This window comes from Osmia lignaria, chromosome 9 (assembly GCF_051020975.1).
Source record: "Osmia lignaria lignaria isolate PbOS001 chromosome 9, iyOsmLign1, whole genome shotgun sequence".
NCBI lineage: Eukaryota > Metazoa > Arthropoda > Insecta > Hymenoptera > Megachilidae > Osmia > Osmia lignaria.
The window spans coordinates 1,655,125-1,681,955 of NC_135040.1; the positions used below are offsets into that span (position 1 = coordinate 1,655,125).

At 33.2% G+C, this 26,831-nt stretch overlaps 1 protein-coding gene across 8 annotated transcripts in view; it reads right to left on the reverse strand.

Moving 5' to 3' along the window:
- LOC117609900 (neurotrimin) overlaps positions 1-26,831 on the reverse strand; it is a 454,130-nt gene that overhangs the window by 10,138 nt on the left and 417,161 nt on the right. For 5 of the 8 annotated variants that reach the window (XM_076689916.1, XM_034336656.2, XM_034336657.2 and 2 more), the window contains one exon: positions 25,311-25,701. The exons of the other annotated variants lie outside the window; for them this stretch is intronic. In XM_076689916.1, coding sequence (XP_076546031.1) covers positions 25,550-25,701 — 152 coding nt within the window. In that variant the 3' untranslated portion in view covers positions 25,311-25,549. Of the gene's footprint in view, positions 1-25,310; positions 25,702-26,831 lie in introns of those variants that run through there. 8 annotated transcript variants of the gene reach the window in all.

Here is a 26,831-nt window from a genome sequence, read left to right on the forward strand (position 1 = left end):
GCGGTTAAAGAAGCACGCTCCATGATCGCAAAAATCGAGAGAGTGATTTTTATCCTTTCCGATGTTTATACTATGTAGCCGTGGAAGCATTGCAATCGATTGCTAAACATAACGTATTGACAGATACCTCTATATTGCTACATCATGTTTTTTTAGTTTTCTCAACACAGGAAATTGGAAACTTCCGGGTCATCGAACAACATAAAGTACCTGCATGTATATACCGTGCTTCTTTGAAAAATATACCATTATTTTCTGGCAGTTCCTCTGCTGCCACGTCTTTACCAACCATCTGGTTATATTTTACGCTCTGAAAGTTACACTTTTCCAGAAACTTTTTTTCTTTGCAGACATTTTCATCGTTCTGATTTCTTCGTTTTCTTGAAGGTTCCATGTAGATCAAAATTATTATATATTGCACCCAGGCCAAGGTTCCTATTTAGAAAACGGTAACACCTTCCAACCTTAATGATTTTTTAATATGTTAACAAGGTCATCAATCTGGGTAGTGTTATAGATGTTTCTCTTGACGATTGTTGTTTATTCAAAAGTTATGAATGAAATGTAATACAGTATTAAATTAAAATTGGGGTTCTTTCCATGGCCGCTGTTCGAGGGTTAATACAATTTGTCTTTCGGTTTTTCATTTTGTTGTGGTCTCAAGGATTTTAAAATAAGAGGCTGAACAATTAAAAAATTTAACTTTTAATGATAAAAGAAACTAAACATTTTTTATTATTTTAACATATAACTGTATAATTAGACTGAATATTACGTTAGTTTATGTAATTTTTCTATAATTTTATAATATTTTGTAAATGCTGGAGGTGCTTAATTTTAACAAATTTTATGATACTTTTAACAAAACAATTTGACACTTTAGGTGCTTATTTGATGGACAGCAATATCTTTCCTTGAAAATCCTCAGCGAAGTGACAATCTAAACTTTATAGACCTGGAGGACATAGAAGGGCTCAAGATCGGATCGGAAAGGTGACCCACAGTGTCATCAATCAGTACAAGGTGAAGAAGCAAAGTAGCACTTTATCCGCAGAGGATCTACGAAAGGATGAAATTCGACGTAGGAAACTCATTTGACCATTTTATTGTCAGTCGACTGTTTATACGTCAATTCTTTCATCCATTACTTTCTTTTATTACATAGTATTTATAGAATTTTTAATTGTAAATTATATGTTTTTCTTCTTGATAAGGATAACACTAGCATTCGAAAATACTAGTCACCTTTATTATAAATATTTTATAATATCTTATTTTTTTACCTTTATCTACTTTAAAAATGAAATATTGCCATAAACAATTTTTGAACTACTAAACAATTAATTCACGCTAAAATTTAGCATCATAGCTAAATAGCTTAAAACATCATCGTTTTGATACGATGCTTAATATGTTAATTTCATATTTTCATTATTACATATGTAGGAAATACAAATTAATTATGTGTTTAGAAAATGACACAAGTCTAACATTGAAGTACCAGCTGTTTTTAACCAATACTGTAATAATATTTTTCTATTTTCATTAAAAATAGTAAGGAAATATGTTTTCCTTGTTGGAAAAGTGTTTATGATTCAATTTTGCATTAATTTTGCCACATATAATTATTTCTTGAAAGTAAGCACAAAATCCTCCATCAGTAGCGTAACTAAGGAAAGGTCAATAAGATCAGTTGACTCCTTATTAAGAAATTAAAAACCTGTTTTTAATAATTACTGGCATATTTTTACAAATTTCAGAAAACGTTGTCAGAAATAAACAAAAATGAAGAAAATTAGGTATAATATTATTGTGATTATAGCTTTCCCTAGAAATGGCGAGCCCCGGGACGAAGGTTGAGATTATCGAAAATATTTAACTAATTAAATATTCTAAAAACTAATAATTTTAAAATCTATCGTGATAAAACTACACGAATATTTTATATTTGTTATTTATTGTAAAATTTAATTAATTCAATAGTATTTTAAAAGTACTTAAATTCAGGACCGGGAGAAAGTGCCCCGTTTGCCAGGTACCAAGGGCGGCCCTGATTATAATACGAATAAGGTATAGAACCTTATAATATGTATTAACGCTCCCCCCCCCCCCCTTTTTTTACCTAGAGGAAATCTTCAAAAGATTCCCCCCCCCCCCCCCCTTGGGAAGGGGCCGGGGGTAGTGTGGGGTTTCTACCCACTAAAACCCCCACGGTGGCCCCGAAGAACACACCGGGACCCCATCACATGTATTAACCCCCTATTAGACAATTATGGTTGCGCCATTGTGCTTCATGTTAGTAGTCTGTTTTTCAAAAATGACTTCAGAAACGTTTGTTACAAACGTTACATCATCGAATACAGTAACGTTATCCCGTTAGTAAAAATATTAAGTAAGCTCTAAGTCAATTTCGATGATATTAAATCAGACAAGGCAGCAATTTTGGTTTTCGAAATATCAGGTACGACCGATAATGGGCACAAAGGAGCGGCGAATGAGAAACTACTAACTTTCGAAAGTCAGTAATGTCCCATAATTAGCAACTCGAGAAGTGTCGATACGAGAGCAGTATGTAGTGGTAGTTTCGTGATAGTTGATATATGGACACGACGACTAGGAACTAGCTCTAACTGGACAATCTTCTGTTAATTACGTCAATAACGACTAGTATCTACTAATCAGTCAATCTAGTCAATCAAGGTTGCCAATAGTTTTATGTTAAAATCGACGTTGTAATGTGAACACTTTTGACATTCCTTTTATTACTCTTTAATAGTAAAACGAAAGAAATAAAGAACTTACAAATACAATAAACTCTCGCTATATTGCTGGTTACGGGGTAGGTGCGGTAAATTTTTATAATTGGCGATACAGCCTTCAAAAGAAGATTTGCAATTGGATTTATCAATCAAAGACGAACAGTATCGTTTCCATGCCAACGTCGTCTTCAACAACAAAAGATCTTCATGCTCTAATGGAAGGGGAGCGTAATTACTATAGGTGTGCGAGTACTCATAATTTACAAGTCTAGCTGAACTCGCTTCGATTATTCGAGCCGAGTCGAGCGCTTGAATTTACCGAATTACTCGAAATCGACGAACTGTTTGAAACAAAAGCGAGCTACTCGAAAAAATCGAACTACTCGAATATTTGAACTGAAAATTCATCTTCGAGTAAATCGAAGTTTTACGACGGCTCGAATATTCGAGTAGTTCGATTTTTTCGAGTAATTCGGCAAATTCAAGCGCTCGACTCGGCTCGAACAATCGAAGCGAGTTCAGCTCGGCTTGTAGATTACGAGTACTCGCACACCTCTAACATACATATAGTAAACTCTCGCTTTAAAGCCAACGTTTATATTGCCGGTTCAGCGAGTTCCCATTCGCATACCCTAATGCCTTTCCCAGTAAGGAGCTCTTTCTATATTGCTATTTACAAGAATTTTCCGTACCGGCAGTATAACGAGTTTACCGCAGTAAGAATCGTTCGACCTGCCATGAATATCCATATTCAATTTGTTGAAAATGGAGATCTGTTATTTTATATTTTTATGCAACTGACCATTTTTTATACCATCACCGCATTGGTACATCCGGTACAAACACGTTGAAACAACAATAAGCTGTACTGTATCGATAAAAGCATCAAATTAAATTGCACTGACCAGGTACAGAACAGCAAAAACAATTTCAGCCGCAAAAAAGATGAACGTTTCCGTCCCGTCGCGTTGGTGTGTCTGTCACTTCATGAATCATCCCTGATGCCCGTGGATCGTATATTTCAGATGGTTGACCAATTTGAAAAAATGAATCGAATCTTTCGTGATTGATTGGTTCCTTCAAAGTACACGCAGTTTCCGCGTATCAGTATCCCTTCCCTTCCATCAATCCCCATCCCCTCACCCTTTGGCAATCATTTTCTCGTCGAGTGCGACGATGCGTGCACACACATAACCGTGCTCGTTTGCCCGCAGCGACAATCGCCAGTTTGAAATATACAGTCGGACAAATGCCGGATTTGCAAAATCGCACGGGCGTAAATAACCGCGAAATGAAACGCACAGAGTGCTTGTTTGCCAAAATTCTCGACCACGGTCCGGTCGATGCGTTTCACTTTATGCGGCTTGTCACAACGCCGAGATCGTCAGCTGGAAAAAAAAAATGAAAATATTCACAAACGACCACTTTTGTCCGGTAATATGCGGATCGAGAATGGTAACTCGAATTGTGGTTTATCACGCGCATTACGTCTAAACGCGGCGAAAATTGTGGCCGAAGGGAATCGTTCGCGTGTCCCTTCATCTTGTCAGATATTTTAACATTAACATCGGTGTAAATTTACAGAGAATGACTGTTGATCATCAACATCTGCATCCTTCGTTGCATTATGTTGCAAATGAAATTTCTGTATTTTTTGACATTTGTAACCATACATTTTATTTTACGTAGTTTGCAAAATTTTCAATGTTCTCACAGCAACGGTTCTCAACTAGTAGTACGCGTACCGCTAATGGTATGCAAAAGGCAACTGGGTGGTACGTTGATATATTGTGTAATATACAGTATAACAATTTTAATGTGGGTTACTAATCTTATATGATAGGACCTTTTTGTACAATTATTCTATTAGAGACAAAAAAAAGAAATATATCATAGTAATGTAATTCAGTGTCTCTCTTAAATTTTTATGTACACTCGCGATCAGATCAGGCTTCCTCAGGAAAAATGTCGATGTCCCTCCACACCCGTAAGTTTCCCGCGTTTTTACCTCCTTCAGATATTTTCCTCGGGTTCCGAAAATTCTGGTCCTCGCAATAGGTCTGCCCTTCCTCAGACTCCGCCTTGCACCTTAGCCGTTCCTAAGGAGAATGCCGATGTAGGACTGAAGGCCCCATATATGTATACAGGGTGTTCGACAACAGATGGGAGATTTTTTAAGGGGTGATTCTAGGGATCAAAATAAGAAGAAAATCAAGAATGACAAAATAGCGTTTGCAGCTTTGTTTTCCAGTAATTAACGTCGAATGCTGCAGTACCGAGAATCAGAAGACATAGCACGAAGTAAGTTTTTACTATTCAATGATTCTTGGTTATGACTGTACTCGCCCTTGCTGACCTGACGATGAATCGTCGATGCTGGGCAGATTGCAGGTTTTGGGCGCTTTTTACTCGAATTTTTAAACGTTAATTACTGGAAAACAAAGCCGCAAACGCTATTTCGTCATTCTTGATTTACGTCTTATTTTGATCCCTAGAATCACCCCTTAAAAAATCTCCCACCTGTTGTCGAACACCCTGTATATGGGTCTATGGTTGCCTCACCACTTACGTACGAACGCATACGCGGGAAAATTTGTATGAATAATTACTTTTCGAGAATATATTAAATTTTCTAATATTTATAATTAAAAATTATATTCATTTTTTATACTAAATTACTTTTAATATTAATATGGTCAAAATTAAGACTAAGAATTGTTGTTTCTCCTATATTGCCAATTTTTCTAAAAAGCCTACTTTGCTCGATACTGTAGACCGTAGAGGACATACTTTTCTTTATAGTACTGCAATTTTTGAATCTTGCTTTTGGTAGTTCGGTGCAAAAGGTTGAGAATCGCTGTTATACAATATTTTCTTATCGTTAAGAACTACATTCCTTTTCAAAATTAAAAGAAAAACTTATGCAACGAAGAGTTAAAAAATAAAATTTTATGCACTATAATAATGGAATTTATTGCATTTCTTTCTATTTATACAATATTTTTATGGAAATATTGGATTAGTATCAGAATAGGATTTAAATTATTACTGTAGCATTATGATATTAGTTCTTTGTTTATTTCATACTTGGTTCTGGATTTCTTCATTCTTCATAAATAGAGAAGATTTTTCATTGTTTATTGATAACACCGATTGTTTTCAAAGTGTTTTCATTATTATTGCAGTATCCTGTTCCTATATTAAATATTTACTCTTTTTTCAGCAAAATAATGCTAATAATATGAAATGAATGACCCTTGATTGAAATAAATCTCTTGATTCAAACCCAATTAAAAGTTCCTATTTATTTGACAAAATACAATACACTTTTCGACAGAATACAATTCTAATTCTATATAAAATGAGCTTACACTATTCTCCTTAGGAAATGTCTTCAAATTGCTTTAGAAATGTTACAGATAGATCTATTTCTCACGCCAGTCTCTTAAAATAATCTTCAAATCAAGTAACTGTATAAGATAAGCAAAATGTTAAAAACTAACGATTATTTTTTGTTATTATTTATACAGCTGTAAAAACAGGAGACTTAAATCATTCATAGCTGAGGAAATACAAAAATAATTTAACTCATTATTAGAAGAATCTTCTATATAATTATGTGCTTTTTTATTATATCTTCTAATGCCAGAAGGATACAAATTCCTAATTGTAATAATTTGTATACGTATAGTCGTTTAATACCAATATTAAAAAGTTTTTTGGAGACATTAACTCTATAGCATTGAATTTATGGCACTGTTAAAATTCTGAAACTTGGCTTTATGACACCAACACCTGGCAATTTTATATTTGAAGTGTCGTAAAAGAATAATTTATTAGATCGATTAATTATAAGGAAATCATAGAGCCAAAAATTTGACCTTAAATTTCTGTTTTATGGTAATCATGCGTTTCTAATATTTTATTACCTTGCTATTGATGTACATCCGGTATCCGAAATTGTTAATTTACTGAAATTATTATTGTCTCTTGTCGTTTAAAGTTTTGTATAACGAAAAATTTTATCAACTTAGATATAGTCGAATAATTAAATAAAAATCAATGGAAAAATATTATTTTAAATAGTATTACTGTTTACTGTATTAATTCTTTAAACAATCTAATACATATAGAGCTTTCAAAGACTGATGGTATAAGTATCACAATCCTTTCTTCATCCCCAATTCATTTTTATGTTAGATAATTAGAAATGTCTGGATTATAGGATTTTAGAATCATAGCATCAATTTGGGATTTTTAGTTTTCTAATTTTCTGATTACCTAATTATTTTTTAATTTTTTAGTTTTTAAATTTTAGAGAAATCTAATCAGACCTCTGCTTATATACTTATATTGAAAGATGCGAATAACATGAGTATAAAAAGTTTGTCTTCAAAAAGGGTTATTAATGTAAGGTAGCATATCGCAAGAAACAATAAAATATTAAAATTAATCTATAAATTATTATTGCAATTTAATTCACCTAAAACCCATAAATTATGATTCATTTTCTCTAGCAAAATGTTATTTTTGAATAAACGCTATTGTAGTTATCAATATATCTTCAATTTAGAAAAATATATTTATTTATTAGTCATTTAAATTGAAATGTTACAAATTTAGTAAAACAGAAATGTTCATAAAAATATAACGCTAATAAATGTAAAATTGTCAAATACTATATTTGTTTAATCATAACACAGATTCGCGAATTGGAAAATAAATAAACATATGATATATTGCACGTGAACTAGCATTACTTATTTACAATCATTCAATCGGTACGCGCATATGTCAGCCGCATAAATAACAAACAACGGTGTGTGCCTGTCTTATTCGTTGAAGCGATACTTATACATATTCATTCGCATGGAGTTTGGAATTATTATCCGTGATTTCATTCGGCTTTGTCAGTTATGCGATAACACCGATTCTGTAAACATACGCATGATGCTGGATTTGTTTATACAGAATGAATACAAAATAGACACGAATATGGGAACAACGTTTCATCTACTCTTAAAATAGATACAAGAATTCAACCGTTTTAATTATTTACATGCAATCTTTTCTTTTGCTTTGAAACATAATTTTAAGACAAAGATGGCTTAAGTATTTTTTTTTTTAATTTTCAAAAAAAGCACAATTTCAATCAATAAGAAATATTTTTCTATTTTAGAAATTTTTTAAAGATAAATTACATAGTACATATTGGAAATCACAACACTATGTAACACAAAATTTATAATTTGTAAATATTTAAAAAGTACAAAAATTGCGTAAAATATTATTGTATATATCAGATTATATATTAATACAATTTTATTTTATACATAAATTTTGAGATAGACGAAGTAAAATAGAAATCTACAACAAAAATTTTATATTTTATATTTTATATTTTAGATATTTTGTGTCATGACTAGCCATTTTGTATTAACCCTTGAAAAGCGAAGTCTGGGTCAACCGAGACCCAAACCTGCAAAAGGTATACAAGGATATTAAAGGATTTAAAGTTAAATGTATAATTTTTAAACGAAAGAGTTTCATATATTGGAAGAATAATTTTTACAGGAAGAATGTAAAAATTAGGGAATAAAAATAATATGAAGTACAATATTAAATTAAAATTGGGGCTAAGAATACCAGCGAAGAATTTATAATATCATTTTCATAAAATGTAAAGTTTCATGTTAATATATGCCACTAAATGCTAAATGCTATTTTACAACACTTCATGTCATCAAATTGTGTCAAACTTATTATATTTCAGATTAATCACCCAATATGCAACAACGTATGTAATGGAATTCTATTGTTTGCTATGATTAACCAGCCATTCTGTATTAAGAACAGTTATTTTTATCAAATTTTAAATCAGTCATTCAATATACAATAGACTCTTGTTATATTGCCATATCAGCGATTTGACTTTCGCAGGAATTTTCAAGCTTAATAATGTTGCTCTTCTATCATTATAGTCTACGAAAATTATACATTTTACCTTCTTTCCGCTCTCCAAATGAGAGTTTAGAAATTTGAAAATTTGCGTTCCTACAACTCCGTCTACGGCAATATAGCGAGAGTCTATTGTGCAACAGCCTAATAACCATATAAATAAAGAGCGTCTCATGTTGATTTCAGCGTGACGAGATACTTTTAAGAGGTAACATGTCCACTGATTTATAGAAATCTGAAGAAAATAACAAGTAAAGGAACAGTGGTAAAAGCGCGGAAAGAAATCGCCGCAACAAAAGGAGGCGATGACGAAAAAAACGGAGAGAGCGAAGCTTCGGTGAAAAGCAAAGTGTTGATGTATCTGTAACCTTTTCCGTGTCTTTGTTGAAAAAAGTTCAGGAGCAAGGAACCGTGAGGCATTTGTCTCTTCTTCCGCGTTTGGCGAGAGAAATCGATTGAGGGTATTGTTAAAGTGGCATGGCGAGAGCGAGGAGAAAACCGGCCGAAGGAAAAGTGTTGACCGCTTTCGAAGCGTGCTTATGAACGTTTATCTTCCACAGTCTGCGTGGTCAGAAGCATTCGATTAATCGCGGATGTAATTGACTTTTTGCCTTGTCGCCGGTACGGATAATAAATTTGTCTCGTGGACAAGCCTGATAGATGCTTCTACCTCGCCCCTTTGCCTTTCTATTTTCACCGCTTCATTTGATTTAATTTCATTTCTTCTGTTGGACGCGATTCCAAACCCGTGTATGCGATAAATTCACAGCTGCACTTTCGTTTCGAGGGAATAGTTAAATGTAATTGCGCTCGCCGGAGGAACAAAGGACAAATATATTTTACGTGGTTTTGTTCAAAAATAAAAATTCGGAATGTTTAATCAGATATGAAAAAGAGGTGATATAAATTATAAAAAAATTTAAAAGAATTATAAGGCTTTTTAATAATTAAAAAGAGATCGAGAAAAAGACCTTGAAGATCCTTTGAATCCGTATCTTCTATGATGATAATTATGATTGGTTTACTGCTAATGAAACTAACTATTATATTGAGTGCCCCACCTAACTTGAGCATCTTGAATATGTTGCTTATTTTTTTTGACAGAAAAAAATGTCGGAGGAAAACATTATTTTGTTCGAAGAGGCAAATATTATCATGGCTAAGAAATTTTTCTCAATGTCATTTTTTCCAAGATTTCAAAGTCACTGAAGTTTTTTTAAATAGGATAACATATTTTCTTCATCTTCGCATGATAAGTGATTGTGAGGTTAAAACAAATCTAACGACTTAATACTGTGATCTTCATGTGACCTTGAGTACAAAAAATTCATAAAAATTAGATGACTGATGGGCTGAGTGAAATAATTGATAGAAACATTAACGGGGGAAATTTTATTGCAGCAAGTGCTTAAAATAATAGCAGCAGCATCAATACAAATTTCTAAACGATTAATCTTTCCATCAGCTATTTTACTCTTTCTATCAGTTTTTTAGTTTTTATGAATTTTTTGTACTCAAAGTCATGTAAAGGTCATAATATTACAGGTCGTTGGATTCGTCTTGACCTTAGTTATCATGCGATGATGATAAAAATATGTTGTCCTATTTAAAAAAATTTCAATGACCTTGAAATCTTGGAAAAAATTACGTTGAGAAAAATTTCTTAGCCACGATATTTGCCTCTTCAAACAAAATAATGTTTTCCTCCGACATTTTTTTCTGTCAAAAAAATAAGCAAGATACTCAAAATGCTCAAGTTAGGTGGGACACTCTGTATATTATTTATTTATTTAATTTTGTGTTTCATTAAGTGGATATTAACGACTTGGAACGTTATATAGTAACAGTCGAAATTAAATTAAGCTACTGTAGGAGAGGGGAGAAAAAGGCGTTTCGTCTCGGGATCGTCTATCAGACTCGTCCAGTGGGGCTGGCAACAGACGATCCCTGCCCCAGACAGATCAGTGTTAAAGGAGTCTTGTGGGGTTTATTATAACCCGCTCTGCCATTTCCAAGTTTTCACTTATACCTGCGGTGTTAAAGAGCGCGATTGCGCTATTAAAATCCACCTCTCAACGAAGTGGCGCCGGGTTGGTCATTAACACTCATGGGCTACCAATCATCCGTACGGGTACGGAAGGCCCAACACACATTGTTGACGTGTAAGGAATTGTGGTCTAGGACGCTTGTACTTTAACAAACTAATCTGGGAGTGGGTTAGCAACTAACACCCCCACAAGGCGCTTCAAGCCCATAGCCAGTGCCCTGTTTGCCACCGGAATAGCCAGCCGGTGCCCGGACCACACCACGTGGAGGAGGAATTGTGGCACATGACGGGAACCTTTGTGGTCCCCCTGCCCCAGACACCTATCATACCGCAATTCGGAATTTCTATGTATTCGAACTGCATGCCGGTTGACCGCTTGCGAGAACACTGTTACCGATCATCTCGCTGCCACCTAGCGGTCCGCGACCCAAACTAAAGGCGTCCGGGAAAATGAAACCCTCTCCCCCCACCACTAAACGCCTACACTACTCTAGGGAAAATGGGCCTCTCTTCCTACCCTGTAGTCTTGACGGGTTCTTGGATTTTCGGAACCAGGTTTACTGGCCCTCTTTGTAGGTCTTCTCTTCCCCGCGTTTCCGGTCCGCCTCGGTGGTTTCCTCTTCTTCTACTTAAAAGACATGTACTTGTTTAAATAAATTATGCCTTATTCACAGTCCTGGTATGCGTCATTAAACTCTGGAAGGGTTTTACAATGTCTCCATTCATAATCATATCTGGTATATTCTTATAATAATTATTTTATCGATAAAACATTATTTCAAAATTTCCAGAGCCTATTACAGTGGACTTTCGTTATATTGCCCCGTGAGCGATTTGATCTTCATAAAGATTTCCAAGCATACTAATGTCGCTCTTTCACTATCATAGCTTATGAAAACGATACATTTCTATCTTTCCCCTATCCCTCCAAATGAGAACTTGGAAGCTAGAAAAACGTCCCGCTTTTTTAGTTGCCCGTCCGCGGCAATATAACGAGAGACTACTGTATGTCGTACTTTTAGTCAATTGATAATCACGTGTTCTATGCTACTTTATTATGAAATCAATTCATATGATTACGTTAGGGCCTAACGGTTAGGTGAATCGCGGTATTGCACATTATAGCATACGGTATGTGTATCACGGAATAATTGTTCCGATTTTGCTTTAAAAGCGGCTTATCGTTTTCATTATTATTGAAAACAGTGGGACACGTTATTAGAGGCAGTCCGCTGACTGGGCTTTAGCGCAGACGTTATGAACTGAAATGCAGACAATCGAACTTGTTATCTCATTTACATATCGATTTCATTACAGATGGAAATTACTCGCGCGTATCCAATATTTCAAAGGACATTACAACACGTCACGGAATTACGTTTGTTAGAGGACATGGAATTTCCATGGACGATTTCCAGTCAGATCATTCACACCCTTTCACTACCATTGTTATATTTTACCTGTTCGGTTTGCTAACGACGTAAAGGGATCTAAGACGATTGTAGAAACGTACCATTGCAGGACATCAATTGAAAGCTCTTACAATTAGGAACATACAGTTTATTATAGAATACAGAACACTATCAGGAGCGGATTAAGATTCCTGAAGCCCAGGGCTGTTAGACATTCGACGAGCGCCTTAGTTGATTTTGGCTAAAAAATTGAAATTGCTTCTAAATAAAATTAAATAACATTTAATCCTAAAGAAACATAATGTTAAAGGACAGATATCAAAAACATATGCAAGATGTGCTATATAAAACTTACCACGATTTTTCAAGCATTCCGAAGATCCGACGAAAATGTCTTATAAACAAAAGTTGGTTAGTTTTTAGTTGATTACAAGGTGCAATCAGAAAAATTTTCAATAAATATTTTTTTCAGTAAAGTATCAAGACAACCTTGATTCTTTTTAAATAACACTACATATTTTTGATTCCATAGTGTTGAAGTTCATAACTGATGTACTGATTTTTTATGGAATAGAAAACATTTATTGGAAGTTTTGTATTGCAACTTGTAGCCGATTTGTTTAAAACATTTCTTCGTCATATTTTCGGAAGTATTTGAAAAATCGTAGTAAGTATTATTACACGTGTGACATCCTGTATATTTTGATAATATTGGGTCGATTTATCTTTATATTTGTTGTAATAGTTAATTATTCCAAAGGGCAACAGTTGAAAAAATTTCATTTAATATTTGTTTGATATTGTACATGAAGAGATCAGAAAGGGGTCCATTAGAAAGTAGGATTCAAAGCTGTAGCCCCCCTTAGACCTCTTTTTGATCCAACAGTAAACATTATTACAGTTTCACGTGTAAAATAAACACAATTAATTTTATCATTATTATCTGCATTTACTTTAATATAATTATATTAATAATGTTGTAATTAATGTGTACTTAATTAGATAATTAGATGTGTATAATTTTTTATTTCTTCTTCACTGGGGTCTAAACTACATGGTACATTTGAAAATTTCTTGAAATGGATATTTAGAAAAGAAACAATAGAAGAAAATCTAAACTGAATACCAAAAATATACTGTTTCGATGGGTTCCTTCCCACGTTGGCATACCAGGAAACGAACAAGCTGATGACGTTGCTAAAAGAGCATCTCTATTGAAAGAACATTCTCAAATACCAGTCTATTACCAGGACCTGAAAAACTTAGTAAAAGCGCTATTGGAATCGTTACGCAATGAACAGTGGATAAATTCGAAACACACCCACCTTAAAGCGTTAAGAAAGGACATCTTCGAACACAACCCAGCCCTATCGCTACCCAGAGCGGACCAAGTCCGGATAACCAGATTGAGAATCGGTCACACAAATTTAACTCACATCCACCTGATCACAAAGGAAGAACCGAAGAAATGCCCAGACTGCGACGAAAACTACAGTGTTAAACACATTCTATTGCGATGCCCCAAATACACCGAAAAAGACTCAAACATAATTTCCTCAATGAAGTTCACACCCTGCTTAACAGCCACAACCAGTGTAAAAATTTAGTGAATTTTCAAAAAGACATTGAACTGTACAACTCACTATAGCTACTTAATAGTTTGACTATCCACAAATGTAACAGTGGTCACTAATAACCGCGAGGTGTATGCGACCTTAAACAATTAAATTAAATTAAATTAAATTAAATTAAATTAAAAATTGCATAACATTTTAAATATCAGCATGGCACAATTGTGTACACCTACCTTATTTATTAAACTCAATATTAACAAAGCTGTTTTTTTTAACTGGCTGAAAAGGATATCTAACTGCTTAGTCAAATAAATTCTTCTATAATAAGCTTTAATTGGGGAGAATATACATAGAAACAACAAAAATAATATCTGGTCTTCTCTTTGTTTAAAAAAACGTGGCATTTTTTTATAGCTCGTCGCAGATCAAAAAGTAAGTTGTTCTGTCTCTGATAGAATTAGAGACAGAATCTTAAAATTGGAATCTTCTGAACGTTTCTATTTCTCTCTTTCCCTATTTTTCAATTTTCCAATTTTTCCATTTTTCCATTTTTCTATTTTTTTAGTTGCCTATTACTCTATTTCTGTATTTCTCTATTCCTCTATTTTTCTATTTCTTTATTTCTTTATTTCTCTATTTATTTACTTCTCTACTTCTAATAGAATTAAGATTTTTGTACAACATTCTAAATATTAGTCTTTTATACTTGATACAATCGGTTTCTACTACTAAAAGCTTTTGCGTTATGGTGTATGAATTATCAAACATGTATTTGGATAAAAGTATGTGTTATAATAAAAGTAATTTATCAATCATTTTTATAATTCTCGTTTTTATAGATTTGTCTTTTAGTTTGTCCATTATATACTATACATCAATAGGTACAATTAATATCAAATATTGAATTAGGGATTCCAAATATCCATTTTGTCTTTGAATTTCGTCAAGAATTAGTGAAACATTTTTCTTCTCTCTGAGAAAAATAATTAAAAGCAACATTTTCAGCTTTCACGCTTCAAAGAAATTTCCTATGGTCGATTTAACGTGAATCTCTCTTCTTTCCTTTTCATCTTCAACATCTAGTATGAGTGAAAATGACGACCTGTCAGATGTGCGTTTCAAGCAGTGAGCAGTTATTGGATTTCTTGCAGCAGAGAATGTTGCACCAATTGACATTCATGAAAGATTGAAAGCTGTTTATGGAGATCAGTGTGTCAATGTGAGAACTGTGAAACGTTGGATGTTAAAAATTAAAGAGAAAGAAGTAGGATAAAAAGATTTAGTTGACAAATCACGATCAGAGAATCCTGTGATCGGAACAGACAGGTTCGATAAAAAAAGGGAGAAAAGAAGATGGAAAGTGAAAAAAATGGACGATAATTCGTGAAAATTTATTGTTGAATTTAAAAAAAAGAAACATGTAACATAAAAATATAGACGCAATACCTCTGCAGAAATTAATTCTTTTTATAGATCGATAATACCTGTAAAAACTAATATAATTTTACTTAATAATAGGTTTAATTTTCTCCATTTGTGATTATAGCTAGGAAACGTCTCCGCATGCTATTAGATTAAAACCACAAATTGTTGATTTATAAAACAAAATAGATAGTAATCTTTAGATTTTTTTGTAAAAGAAATACTAGAATTTTTAAGATTACAGTAGGTTTTTCTTCAATTTAATCCTTTATAATAAATTAAATGCTTTCTATTGAATTTGCATTGGCAGACTGGGATGGCTAGTACACTCGCGATCAAATCAGGTTTCCTTAGAGAAAATGGTGATATAGGGGAAGCAGGAGCTCTCAAAGTTTTAATTTTGACGATATTAATATTAAAAGCAATTTAGAGAGAAAATAATTTAATTTTCAATTACATATTACATATTATACAATTTAGTGTATGAATAAAAAATATGAATAGTATAATGAATATCAATTCAAATTCTTCCGCGTAAACGTTTATACGCAAGTGGTGGAGGCCACAGACTTCTAACGCGACGCACGATCTTTCACCTACTTGCAGCTATCTAACAAAAGAAAGTTTCGAACAAGAGTTGCAGGGTATGAAGTGTACAATAGATATCAGTAAAAAACACTTTGGAAAACAGTGTTTTGATGGTGAAATCGAGGTCACCTTTGGTTTTATAAGTAGGAAGACATTTTTTTTTACCATATTGTAGAGGGCATCGATACGAATTCAAAACGCATATTACATGATATTTTGACTAACATATTACACGATTTACAGTAGTAGAATTGTGAAATATTTGGCTTTTCGTCGTATTTGACTTTAAGACAGTGTAAACATTATTTGACACCGAACAGATTACTGAATCTAATGTATGTATGCACAGAAGGTCCCTTTTCTGCATGCAACGATACGCTGTCATAGAATTTTTTCTCACTGCGGGGCTACGTGCGCATGCGTAAGTGATACTACATCTGAAGGCTGGTTCAGACACGGCTAGTAGTTTAGTCGAGTGGCAAGTAGTTTAGTGCATAGACACTGCAGTTTAGTCGAGTAGTTTAGTAAAACGGTTTAGTCGAGTAGATCCGTTTCATTGGATCTTTCTGGTCGAGTAGGCTTCCCCCACCACTAACTAGGCTTCCGAACAGACCTGCCCGGACGCATTTCTTTAGTCAAGCGATATATCTTGTATTCTCGATTTCCAAAGCTCAACTGTACTAGTCCGGGCACTTTTCTATGCGCTAAACGGTTTAGTACAGGGGTTGCCAAACTTTTTTGATCATTGACCCCCAAAAATGTGCTAATTCTCTTATCGACCCCCTCTATAAAAAAAAGTTAAAAAAGAAAAAGGAATGTAGTAATATGCAAACGTATCGAATGTGAGATGCGAGCTATATATAGCTATGTCCCCACCAGTGCTCTACTGCTTGAGTAAGGGGCAAGCGTCATAGGGCAAGGGGTATGGGCCTACCGTATGGCCAGAGAGGCGTGCACAGTTGCCAGAGTCAAGTGGTGGGGACATAGCTTATGCGTAATGCGCGTAAAAATGACATCGCGTCAGCTAAACTTTACTTACTATATTGTAATTACAAATGGCATTCCAAACGAAAATCGTATATACTGTATTGCTATCAATAATTTTGCGATTGAATAGCATTGGTATTCATCGACCCCTAATCGACCCCCTACATCGGATCGATCCTTAATTATATTATATCGACCCCTAGGGGTCGATATCGACCAATTTGGCGACCCCTGGTTTAGAAGTAAGTAGCTACTCCCCACTCGACTAAATTACTAGCCGTGTCTGAACCAGCCTTAAAGGCTGGTACTAAACTACTCGACTAAACTGTAGTGTTCATACACTAAACTACTCGCCACACGCTACTAGCCGTGTCTGAACCAGCTTTAAGAACATCCTAGTGAGAAAAAATCCTACGGCAGCACATCACTGCCTGCATGGTCAATTTCCCCGGCGATGCCTACGGATTGGGATGGGAGCCCGGGAGAAGGCGGAAACACACATCACTATTTTTCCTGGGGAAGCTTCCTTTGATCAGGAATGTACAACACAATGATATCGTTGTTGTGGTTGTTTAGGAGTGTTTTACATCTCATCGACTGCGAGGTTGCATATATTTATCTCTAAGAAAATTTATGATATCTCGGATCTGATCCTGGGTTCTTTGTAGTTCGGTTTTTCTGTACTGATATAGGATATGATCGACTGTAAGGATTTCGTTGAGGCAGTAGCTGCAGTGAGATTCTTAAATTTTTTTGATTAAGTGTTCATATGTGGTTTTAGTGTGACCTAACCTCAGTCGGGACATTATGGATTTCTCTTTTCTGTTTAGGATACAACGGGGAGTTGGTAGATAAAAGTTTTGTATTATGTTGTATATTTTTGTTCTCTTTGTTGTGGTCCAGATTTGATACCATTTGGCTTTTGTGGTATTTTTTATGTGGTGAGGTCTTGGTATGGTTTTAACATAGTGGCATTGTCTTTCGTGTTTCATATGTTCAAAATAAACATGTTGTCTAATAAAATTTTCAATAATCTCAGCTTGGCAGTCAACATAAAATATAAAACTTGTAGTAATACAGTAAAACCTGGATAAATGCAACGAAAGAATGCTTGGATAAGTGCAACATCGCTATCCCCTCCACTTGGGGGGATCCCCCTAGGCGAACCGAGCCGCTCGACGAGGAAGCCGTGTAATATGATCCGACCGTGTCGGTTGAATACAATACATGTGTACGGAAACAGAATCCGCATGTCGGCTGAATAAAAAACATGTGTACGGACGCAGAATCGACACCTCCCTTGGATAAATGCAATATTAAATGCCCAGAATTGCCACCTTGCCTGGATAAATGAAACCTTTGAAACCAGAGCCGACACCGCGACTGGTTTTGATTTCGATCTCTGTTGCTTTTCGCCAATCTTTAACATCAATTTTAGCAAGTAATTATTATTGAAACTATATCGTGTTTGGTACCATTTTAATCAGAAAAATTTCACCAATGCGTTAGTAAAATTTTCAATAAAAAAAAGTCAAAAATAAAAAAGTTTTATAGTTGAATTACTATTAGTCACACCGACACGTTTCGGCTCTTTCCTTTGATCATCGGACCTCTCTCTTTCCGCTACTGTCTGTCCTTTTCTACGTTCACGCTTGGCTGGTCGTCGCGTGTAACCCGAGATTCGACACCTCGCTTGGATAAATGCAACCACTGGGACCCAATCTTGGTTGCATTTATCCAGGTTTTACTGTACAGGGTGTAAAAAAATTAAATGTCACGACCTATATGGGGTGATTCTACACCTCTGGATCGGTGGAGATCTGTCAAAGAAAGCGACCGCAAAATTGACCTTGACCCCTAATTTCAAGGTCAAACTTTTTTATTGGCTTATCGTATAGTGCTCATCGAGGGGATAAAAAGTCTGAAAGGAACCATGTGCCGGAAATCAACCCTTCTCCTAGAAAAAAGCCGTCAAAGTTTCCATATACCATAATGCATTAAACGTTGAGTCGCCCGGTACCCCTCTGCAGTGATCTTGGCGCGGCAGTCTCGCGTATCGCTCGAGTTTCATGCTATAGGACAATTCTTGAATTTCAATCACAATGCCAGCATATAGGAAGGGTAAATTCTAAGAGAGCATATTTAAAAAGACAAAATAACGACTGCGTGTAAAAGAAAATAAGAATGAATTTAATTCACTGAAGAATTAGGGGTCAAGGTCAATTTTGCGGTCGCTTTCTTTGACAGATCTCCACCGATCCAGAGGTGTAGAATCACCCCATATAGGTCGTGACATTTAATTTTTTTACACCCTGTACATCTAATTAACCATAAACTGTAAGTAATATTAAATATAACGATCACGCACTTACCTTTATCAGTCCTTAAAACTGCAATTCACTTTCTTGCTGTATGTATCAAATCTCAGCTACCTATTATTATCGATTAACTTCATATCACCCTTAATTACTATCACTGCAAAATGATCGGTTTTATAAAATTATAATATATTATAATATTTTTAAATAAAAATCAAATTCAAGCAAATAGAATTACATGGATTGGAGGCTGGAAATGATTTAAGGATTATTTATAATGGCAGTCGTGTATTCGATTTATTAAGATATTCAGACCGACAATCTCACCATTTACATTTAATTCTCATTTCGCGGATATTTTCGAATGTCCAGCAGATCCGTACAAATTTGTCGATACAGTGAAACCATCGGGCATAATACATTAATAACGTTGTTATAATAATTCAGTACGACATATCTATAATCGCTGTAGCCTCAATTTCTTTTCTACCGAACGATCATCGCCATATCGCGTCAAACAGTTGGTATATATATATATATATATACTATTCACAACACTTGCATTTTGCACTCGCTTTAACAATCGCAGCCTCGAATCATTTTCGCATAGACGACGATTCGAATTGATCACAGCACAACGTATCTACAATATTTACAGAATAAATCGGTAAAGACGCGTAACATTTCTCGTACCCCTCACTTGAATCCGCAGCGTACAAATGTAAAATAATTTTGTTAGTAAGGAATAGGGTACAATTCCGAGCACGAAGGCTTCTCTAGGGAAAATGGCACTGTAGGTGTAAAAGCCTCGTCATTCGTGTTTTTTCTGAAAAAATCTATTTTATTATTATTATTTTTTGAAACTTTATATTCTGATGCCTAAAAATTTGAGTTTAGGTCTTTTGAATTTTAAATTTTGTCACTTTAAAATTTAATCATTAAGAATTATAATAATTCCTTCTAAATTGAGCTTCACATTAATATCTTCAAAATTAGGATTTTGAGTTCATTATTGAAATCTGTAATATTTATATTTGTAGTTATTCATAATGCTTAGTAACTCTCAAGCACGTATTATAGCTTCTTCCCCTAGATTGTCCTTTTCCCTAGGGAAGTCTACTATGCTCGATACTGTACACAGCTCGCTTAACCGTGTAGAGTGTACATTATCGTTTAAAGCTTTGAAATTACATAGTTCTTTTCCATTTCCGTTTTATCTATATGTATAGGATAATGTTAAATGAAATATGAATTATTATTACATCTAATCATTCAATTTATCTTCATGCAATCTAATTTTTGTATAACAAAACTGCATGAAAGTTACATTAGTACATTGGTAATATCAATATTTCAAATATTTCTGAAATAATATATTTATTTAGAAAAGCTTCTAATGCGTCTAAGTAAGTAATTAAAAGTATCTGATACAATCAGCTAAGGTTCCTTTAAATAATAATGATAATAAATAAATAATATAAGACAGAGACTAATAAATATTATACAAGCGTACAGTTTCCACTTATTATCATCTAGATCTTACAAACCTTGGACTGTTTTTGAGACAAAAAAGTAGTTTTAAATTTCTAATTACAATAACTTTGATGTTTACAACCATCCTTGCTAAATATGTATAAAACTGAAATTCAGTAAGGATTTGGTAATAGGTGATCATAAACATTGATAGTACATGCTTCTTTGGTGTTATTTTCACACTTTTAGTTATGATACTAATATATGAAACTGCATAAGTTAACACGTTAACCGCTACATCATAATATGAATTATTAAAGAGTAAAAATTAAATGTATATTGTATATAATATTTGAATTTACTATTTTAAATTAGTCGTGTAATTTTAGTTATATGCAAAACTATCTTACTGTTTTTATCTTTTAATTATCTGACTGGGTTAAATTCATGATGTCGATCAGTAATGACTGAAATGGCGGTGAACGTGTTAAAAATGGTAGTACTTCTACAGTAAATTGCAAAAATATCCGTACCCTTTCAATTAATAACTGGTAATGTATGACATTGACTACCCAAAGTATTAATTTTTATAACTGAAATGATGGATAAAATGCTGTGATTGGGATATTTTACGCAACTATTTGTCATAAAAAACAGCAGACTCTTGTTACGTTGCCACCGACAGGGCTGTAGCAATGGAAAATTTGTCAAGCCTTCAAACTGTCATTTGAGGGGGTGGGGACAGAAATGCGTACTTTTCATAGACTATGATAGTGGAAAGGTGGTACTGGTATGCTTAAAAATCCATGTGAATGCCATTTTGCACACATGGCAATATAACGAGAGTTGACTGTACAGCTAAAGTGCATTTGGATAATTACTATTAAAGCAGTACCTATTATATAGGGTCGTCCAATATTAATCGGACAACCGAGAAGAGGATGATTCTATGTATGAAATAAGTCGAAAATATAAAACAAAATTTTTGTATATCCAGCTTTCTTTCCGAAGAAATTTAATTTAATAATTTTTCAAAATATTTGTTTACAAAAAGAGAGATCATAATTTTAACAATTCCTTTACTAATTCAATAATTAATAAATATCACTATGATATCATTTATATATGTATTCTACCTTTATCTCTAAAGAAGGTTAATGCACTCGGTACCGTACAGTGTTAAGAAAGGAGTCACCACTATTCGCGTGTGAACGTTTACTCGAAGAAATTGAATTTAACATTTATCTTACTATTTAATATCATTTAGTTAAATATTAAATTCTGTATTATTTAATAATTAAGAATTATATTAATTTTTTCTATTAGTAATCCTAACATTAATATCTTCAAAATCAAGGTTTTAAGAATTATTGAGATATTGTAAACATCGATATAAATTATCCATCAAATAAAAACTCTCTCCTTAAATTTATACTTAATTATATTTAAAAAATAAATACTAATACCTCTTTCAAATTAAGCACAATACTTGATACCTCAAATACTATAGCGACTGTTGAGACCCATTCCCTTACATCGCCATTTTCCCTAGAAAGGTTTATCTTGCTCGACACTGTACATCCAGTTACGAATTGAAACCGTACGAACCTTTATGCGATTCACTGTACATCAAACAGTTCGCAGACCAAAATGAACTTCTTTTCAAGATTTATGGATCAGCTTCGGTATAAATCTGCTTCAGGTTTTTAGTATGGCTAAAAATATTGTCACCGATGTGTTACAGGAGAAATTCCTGTTCTTTTTTCACAGCAATGTATAATTTGAACTGAAACGACGAAGCTCTCTCTGTTCGAAAATACCGTCGCCGATGATTCGGGGCTACGCAACGACACGTCACACTTTTCTTTATTCTCGTACATGGGAACTCACAAAACTTCACAGAATGCACGAATGCTTCTCGTATATCTTACGTATGTATGTATAGCTAGCCTCCGTGTTAGTGCATGCACGCTTTGCCAATCAAACAGCTAATGATAAGACTTCAGAGCGCATATCCCAACACAACTACGATTCGATTATATGTATATATGTATATGTATGTTAATCCTTTCATACGTACGTATGTATATGTATTATTATATACCGAATTACGACTGTGCCTTGTTCGCGGTCGAAGAACTAACATTCAATCAAATTGCGAATGAACAATGGGTATTACAATAGTTCAGAAATCCAATTTTATTGTGTGTGTGTATATGTGTATGAATAACGGATACTAATGAGATCTTCGTGTGTATGCAATATAGAAAATTTGTGGAAAATACCAATCGCTGTCCGAAAATAGAAAGTAGAAATTTGATTATTCGAAGTAGAATTATTCAAGTAGAAGCTTGATTATCAGAACTCATGATACTAATTACGATAAATAGAATGTAATTGAACAAAGTATTAAATATACGAAATTAGTACAAAATTCATTCAGATTTGCATAAAATCTTGAACAACATTAATTTAACATAAATAGTTAAAGATATGAATATATTGCAATTATAATACCTAACCTATAAAATTGATGCAATCTTAAAAATTAAATGAAAAAAATACCTGAACTTCCTTTAGTGCTTGTTCTTGGTTTTTTTAATATCTTTGAATGCCAATTGAGCGATTCATTTTAACTTTCGGACGGCGGACCATGGAGAGAGCTCCAATTTAATTTATTTAATTTATTTAATTTAATTATTAATTTATTTTACATAAATATTAAAATAATTTTTTTGTTCAAAAATTGTATATTTAATTTTACGTTATTATCATTGTATAGGTTTTGAAGGTTTGGGTCACGATTGAACCAGGCTTCGCTGTTGAAAGGTCAATTTATTTTATTAAATATATTGAATGTCTCGCATTTGTACACTCGCCGTCAAATCAGGCTTCCCTAGGAAAAATGGTGATGTCCTGGGTACTCGCCCTTTTCTATAGGCGGCCTCAGGGAAAGTGGTAATACAGCAAAAGGGGCCCCATACATATAGGTTTGTAGTTCCCCATCACTTATGTGTGAACGTTTACGCGAGAAAATTGGAATTGATATTTATTTATTATTATACAAAATGTTGTTAATATTTAATACATACAAATTATGTCATTCTGTTTCTAAATTATTTTTATTATATTTCTAAATTAAATTATTATCCTAAAATACATACAAATTATGATATTTTGTTCCTAAATTATTTTTAATGATTAATATTGTCAAAATTAAAGTTTTAAGAACTCGTACTCCCTTCATTCTCCCTAGGGAAGCCTGATTTGATCGCGAGTGCAGCATACTAAACAGCACTTATCTGACCAACTGAATTTATTTTGTTTTTCGTATATTAAATACATGTTCTACAATTTTCGATAAAAGATCATTTCCTTAATCAGTATTCTGATAATCGAGGTTCTACTATATCTATCATCGTGCAGACTTCGTACAGTACTGAAGATACAATCTTCTTCAGAAATAATTAAGTAGCTAATTATTCTTCAAATTTTATATGGGTTAAAATTATCTCACCTCTGTTGACGTTGAAGTGAAATTAAAAAGAACCAATTTCGCAATGTCAGAATTCTAATTTATAGTAAAATATTACCTAACAGTGAAGGAGAATTACTCTCCGTTCCTTTAGAAATCTAACAGAACTACTCAGATCTTTTAAACCAGTGATTCTCAATCTTTTCAAAACTGCGACACGCTATTTGATATAAAACATTTGGCAGAACATTTAAAGCAATAACGTGTACGAAAGACGATACCTGAAGTTCCTCGAAACACCGGTTGAGAACCATTGGATACAATTCCTCATTTATATGGAGAACAACTGAGTCTTTCTGTTTGCGTATATTTATCTAATTTATACACCACCCGGGAGAGTCGTGTTTTTTTTTTGTTTTTTCTTTTCGAACGCAAAGAATGTCACGCCTCATAAAATCGTCATCATTCCTAAGCCTATAGTTCTTTCATACTCACTGCAGATATACTTACACAACATATTTGTATCATACATACATACAGAGTGAAAAATCTATCATGTATGCCTTGCATACTCTTCAAATTATGCATTTTAGGAAAAATTGTTGTATGGAAACATTCTGTAGTTACAAAGAAAGCATTATAAGGTGAGTTAAGTTTGTAGGTGGAATTTATCAATAATTGTGCTTCATTTTTTTTACATAACAGGATGTCAATTTTTTTATGACAAAATTTACAGAAGTATCAAATTCTGAATAAAAATATATTAACTTTTGACATTACATTTAATTATTAACTAGATATTTTATTTTCTTAAAAAATAAAACTTTTGCAATTATTATACGATTTTTAAAAATTTAATTATATTAAGTGTTTAAACTAATTGGGTGCCTTAGCATTATGTCTTCTTAATTAATGTTTTAAATTTCAATATTTTCCCCTGATTTGCATATTTGAAAAGTGGCGTGACAAAAACGATTACTCCAATAAGATATCATGACTTTTTAAAAAATAATCTTGAATTAAAAAAGAAAAGAAGTACTAAACTTAACTTTTAAGTTCACGTCAATAAAGAATAACATGTTTCTATTATTTAATTTAGCATACAAAATATCATATTTTGTTTAAAAAAAGGAAAGTTAATTTTTAAATTTCAGAATTATTTCCACCCACAAAAATTGTTACATTGCATAATGTCTTCTCTGATGATCTATAATTTTTCTATCTAAAAATTTTGCATAGAATGCATAATTAAAAAGTAATGTTAAGCGTGCATGTTGGATGCCTCGTCCTGTAGGTACATATAAATAATAGGATAATATATTTGCATATATATATATATATATATTATATATATCCTCTTTGCTTTCTTTGTATACGTCTACATTTAGTATGAAAATAATTTCAAGCGCGTCTTGAGTCGTCGCACTCGTCCATTATCCAGCCGGAACCGGTGCACCAGAACCTGGTACCGGGTTCCGGTCTGGTCACCGTCCAATAAACACTAGAACTGGAAGCACTGTTCCCGCGACGTGAGAATCACCTTCTGATGGCTGGAAATAGCAGTGACAACAGACTCACCAAAAGATGAAAAACGAGCTGAGCTCGATGGGACACGCCTGGACTTAGAGCATCTACCGGAAGTTCACCGGGCGGCCTCATCGATGGTGGACCGTAATCTCGGTCGTAATCTGTAATTAAAGAATGCTAATTGTGCTCGAATAATTCTATAATTAAAATTACATTTCAATTCTTATTAATATCGAGCAATTTAGGTAATTATATAAAATATAGTAAATTTCACTAATTTTTCTGACTTTAAAACAGATTGTCAAGGTCAATGCTCAGAATAATTAACAATAAGGATTTTAAACTTAAATATTATGAATATTACAAAATTTTGATGACCTTGAAATATGTTGCCAAGGTTAATGCTCGGAATAATTAATAGTATCAAGTTGAAACACAAAAATTTTAAATATTTTAAGTATAAAATTTATCAAGCTTTTCTAATATACCTAATAATTCTTAAAATATAATTTGTGATATTAGTGCTTAAAAATTGTATAAATTGTTTATTTGAAAATATAAATTTACACGATTAAAGGGTTATGAAAATATGTATGCTATCGACCAAGCAAAAACGCAGCAGTCATATAATAAACAATCTGATTCTTTGTAAATAAAGTCTAAAGAATAGGTGGGACGATTGTACTGCTCTACAATAGTTTTTAGTGGTACTTTTATTAAAACATTGTTCACGAGTGTTCTTTGTCTGCTTGTTGCAAAAAATTCACCACTATAAATGGAATAATTTTATTTGCTTTCATAATCGGGTACGATTACGTTTCGTCGTGTACATTAAATAATTGTTCTTCATAGAATTCACTCGGAATTTGCGGATAAAGTAAAAGCGAATACGAGAATACGTAGAAATGAAAATTACAACAAAGCTCTCTTGTGAACATGTTATTCGAATAATAGAACGTTTGAATAATAACGTGAAACTCAAATAATATAACAGAAAGCTTGAATTGTATTTATGTACGCGCTAAGAACAGTGACACGGTTCTGAAAAGATTTTAACGCACAATGGTGATTCGAATTTTATGGAAAATAAATAATTAATATTGAAATCATAAAACTTTAAGATCTGGAATACAGAAGGCCTGAAACTATGGAATTTTGAAACTCAGAAAGTTTGGTAATTTGGGTTTTTCGAAATATAAAATTAAAAAATTTTAGAATCTTAGAATCTTGGAATTTTGAAATTCTTGGGTTTGAAATTTTAGAATTCTGAAGTTTTGAAATTTTTAAGACC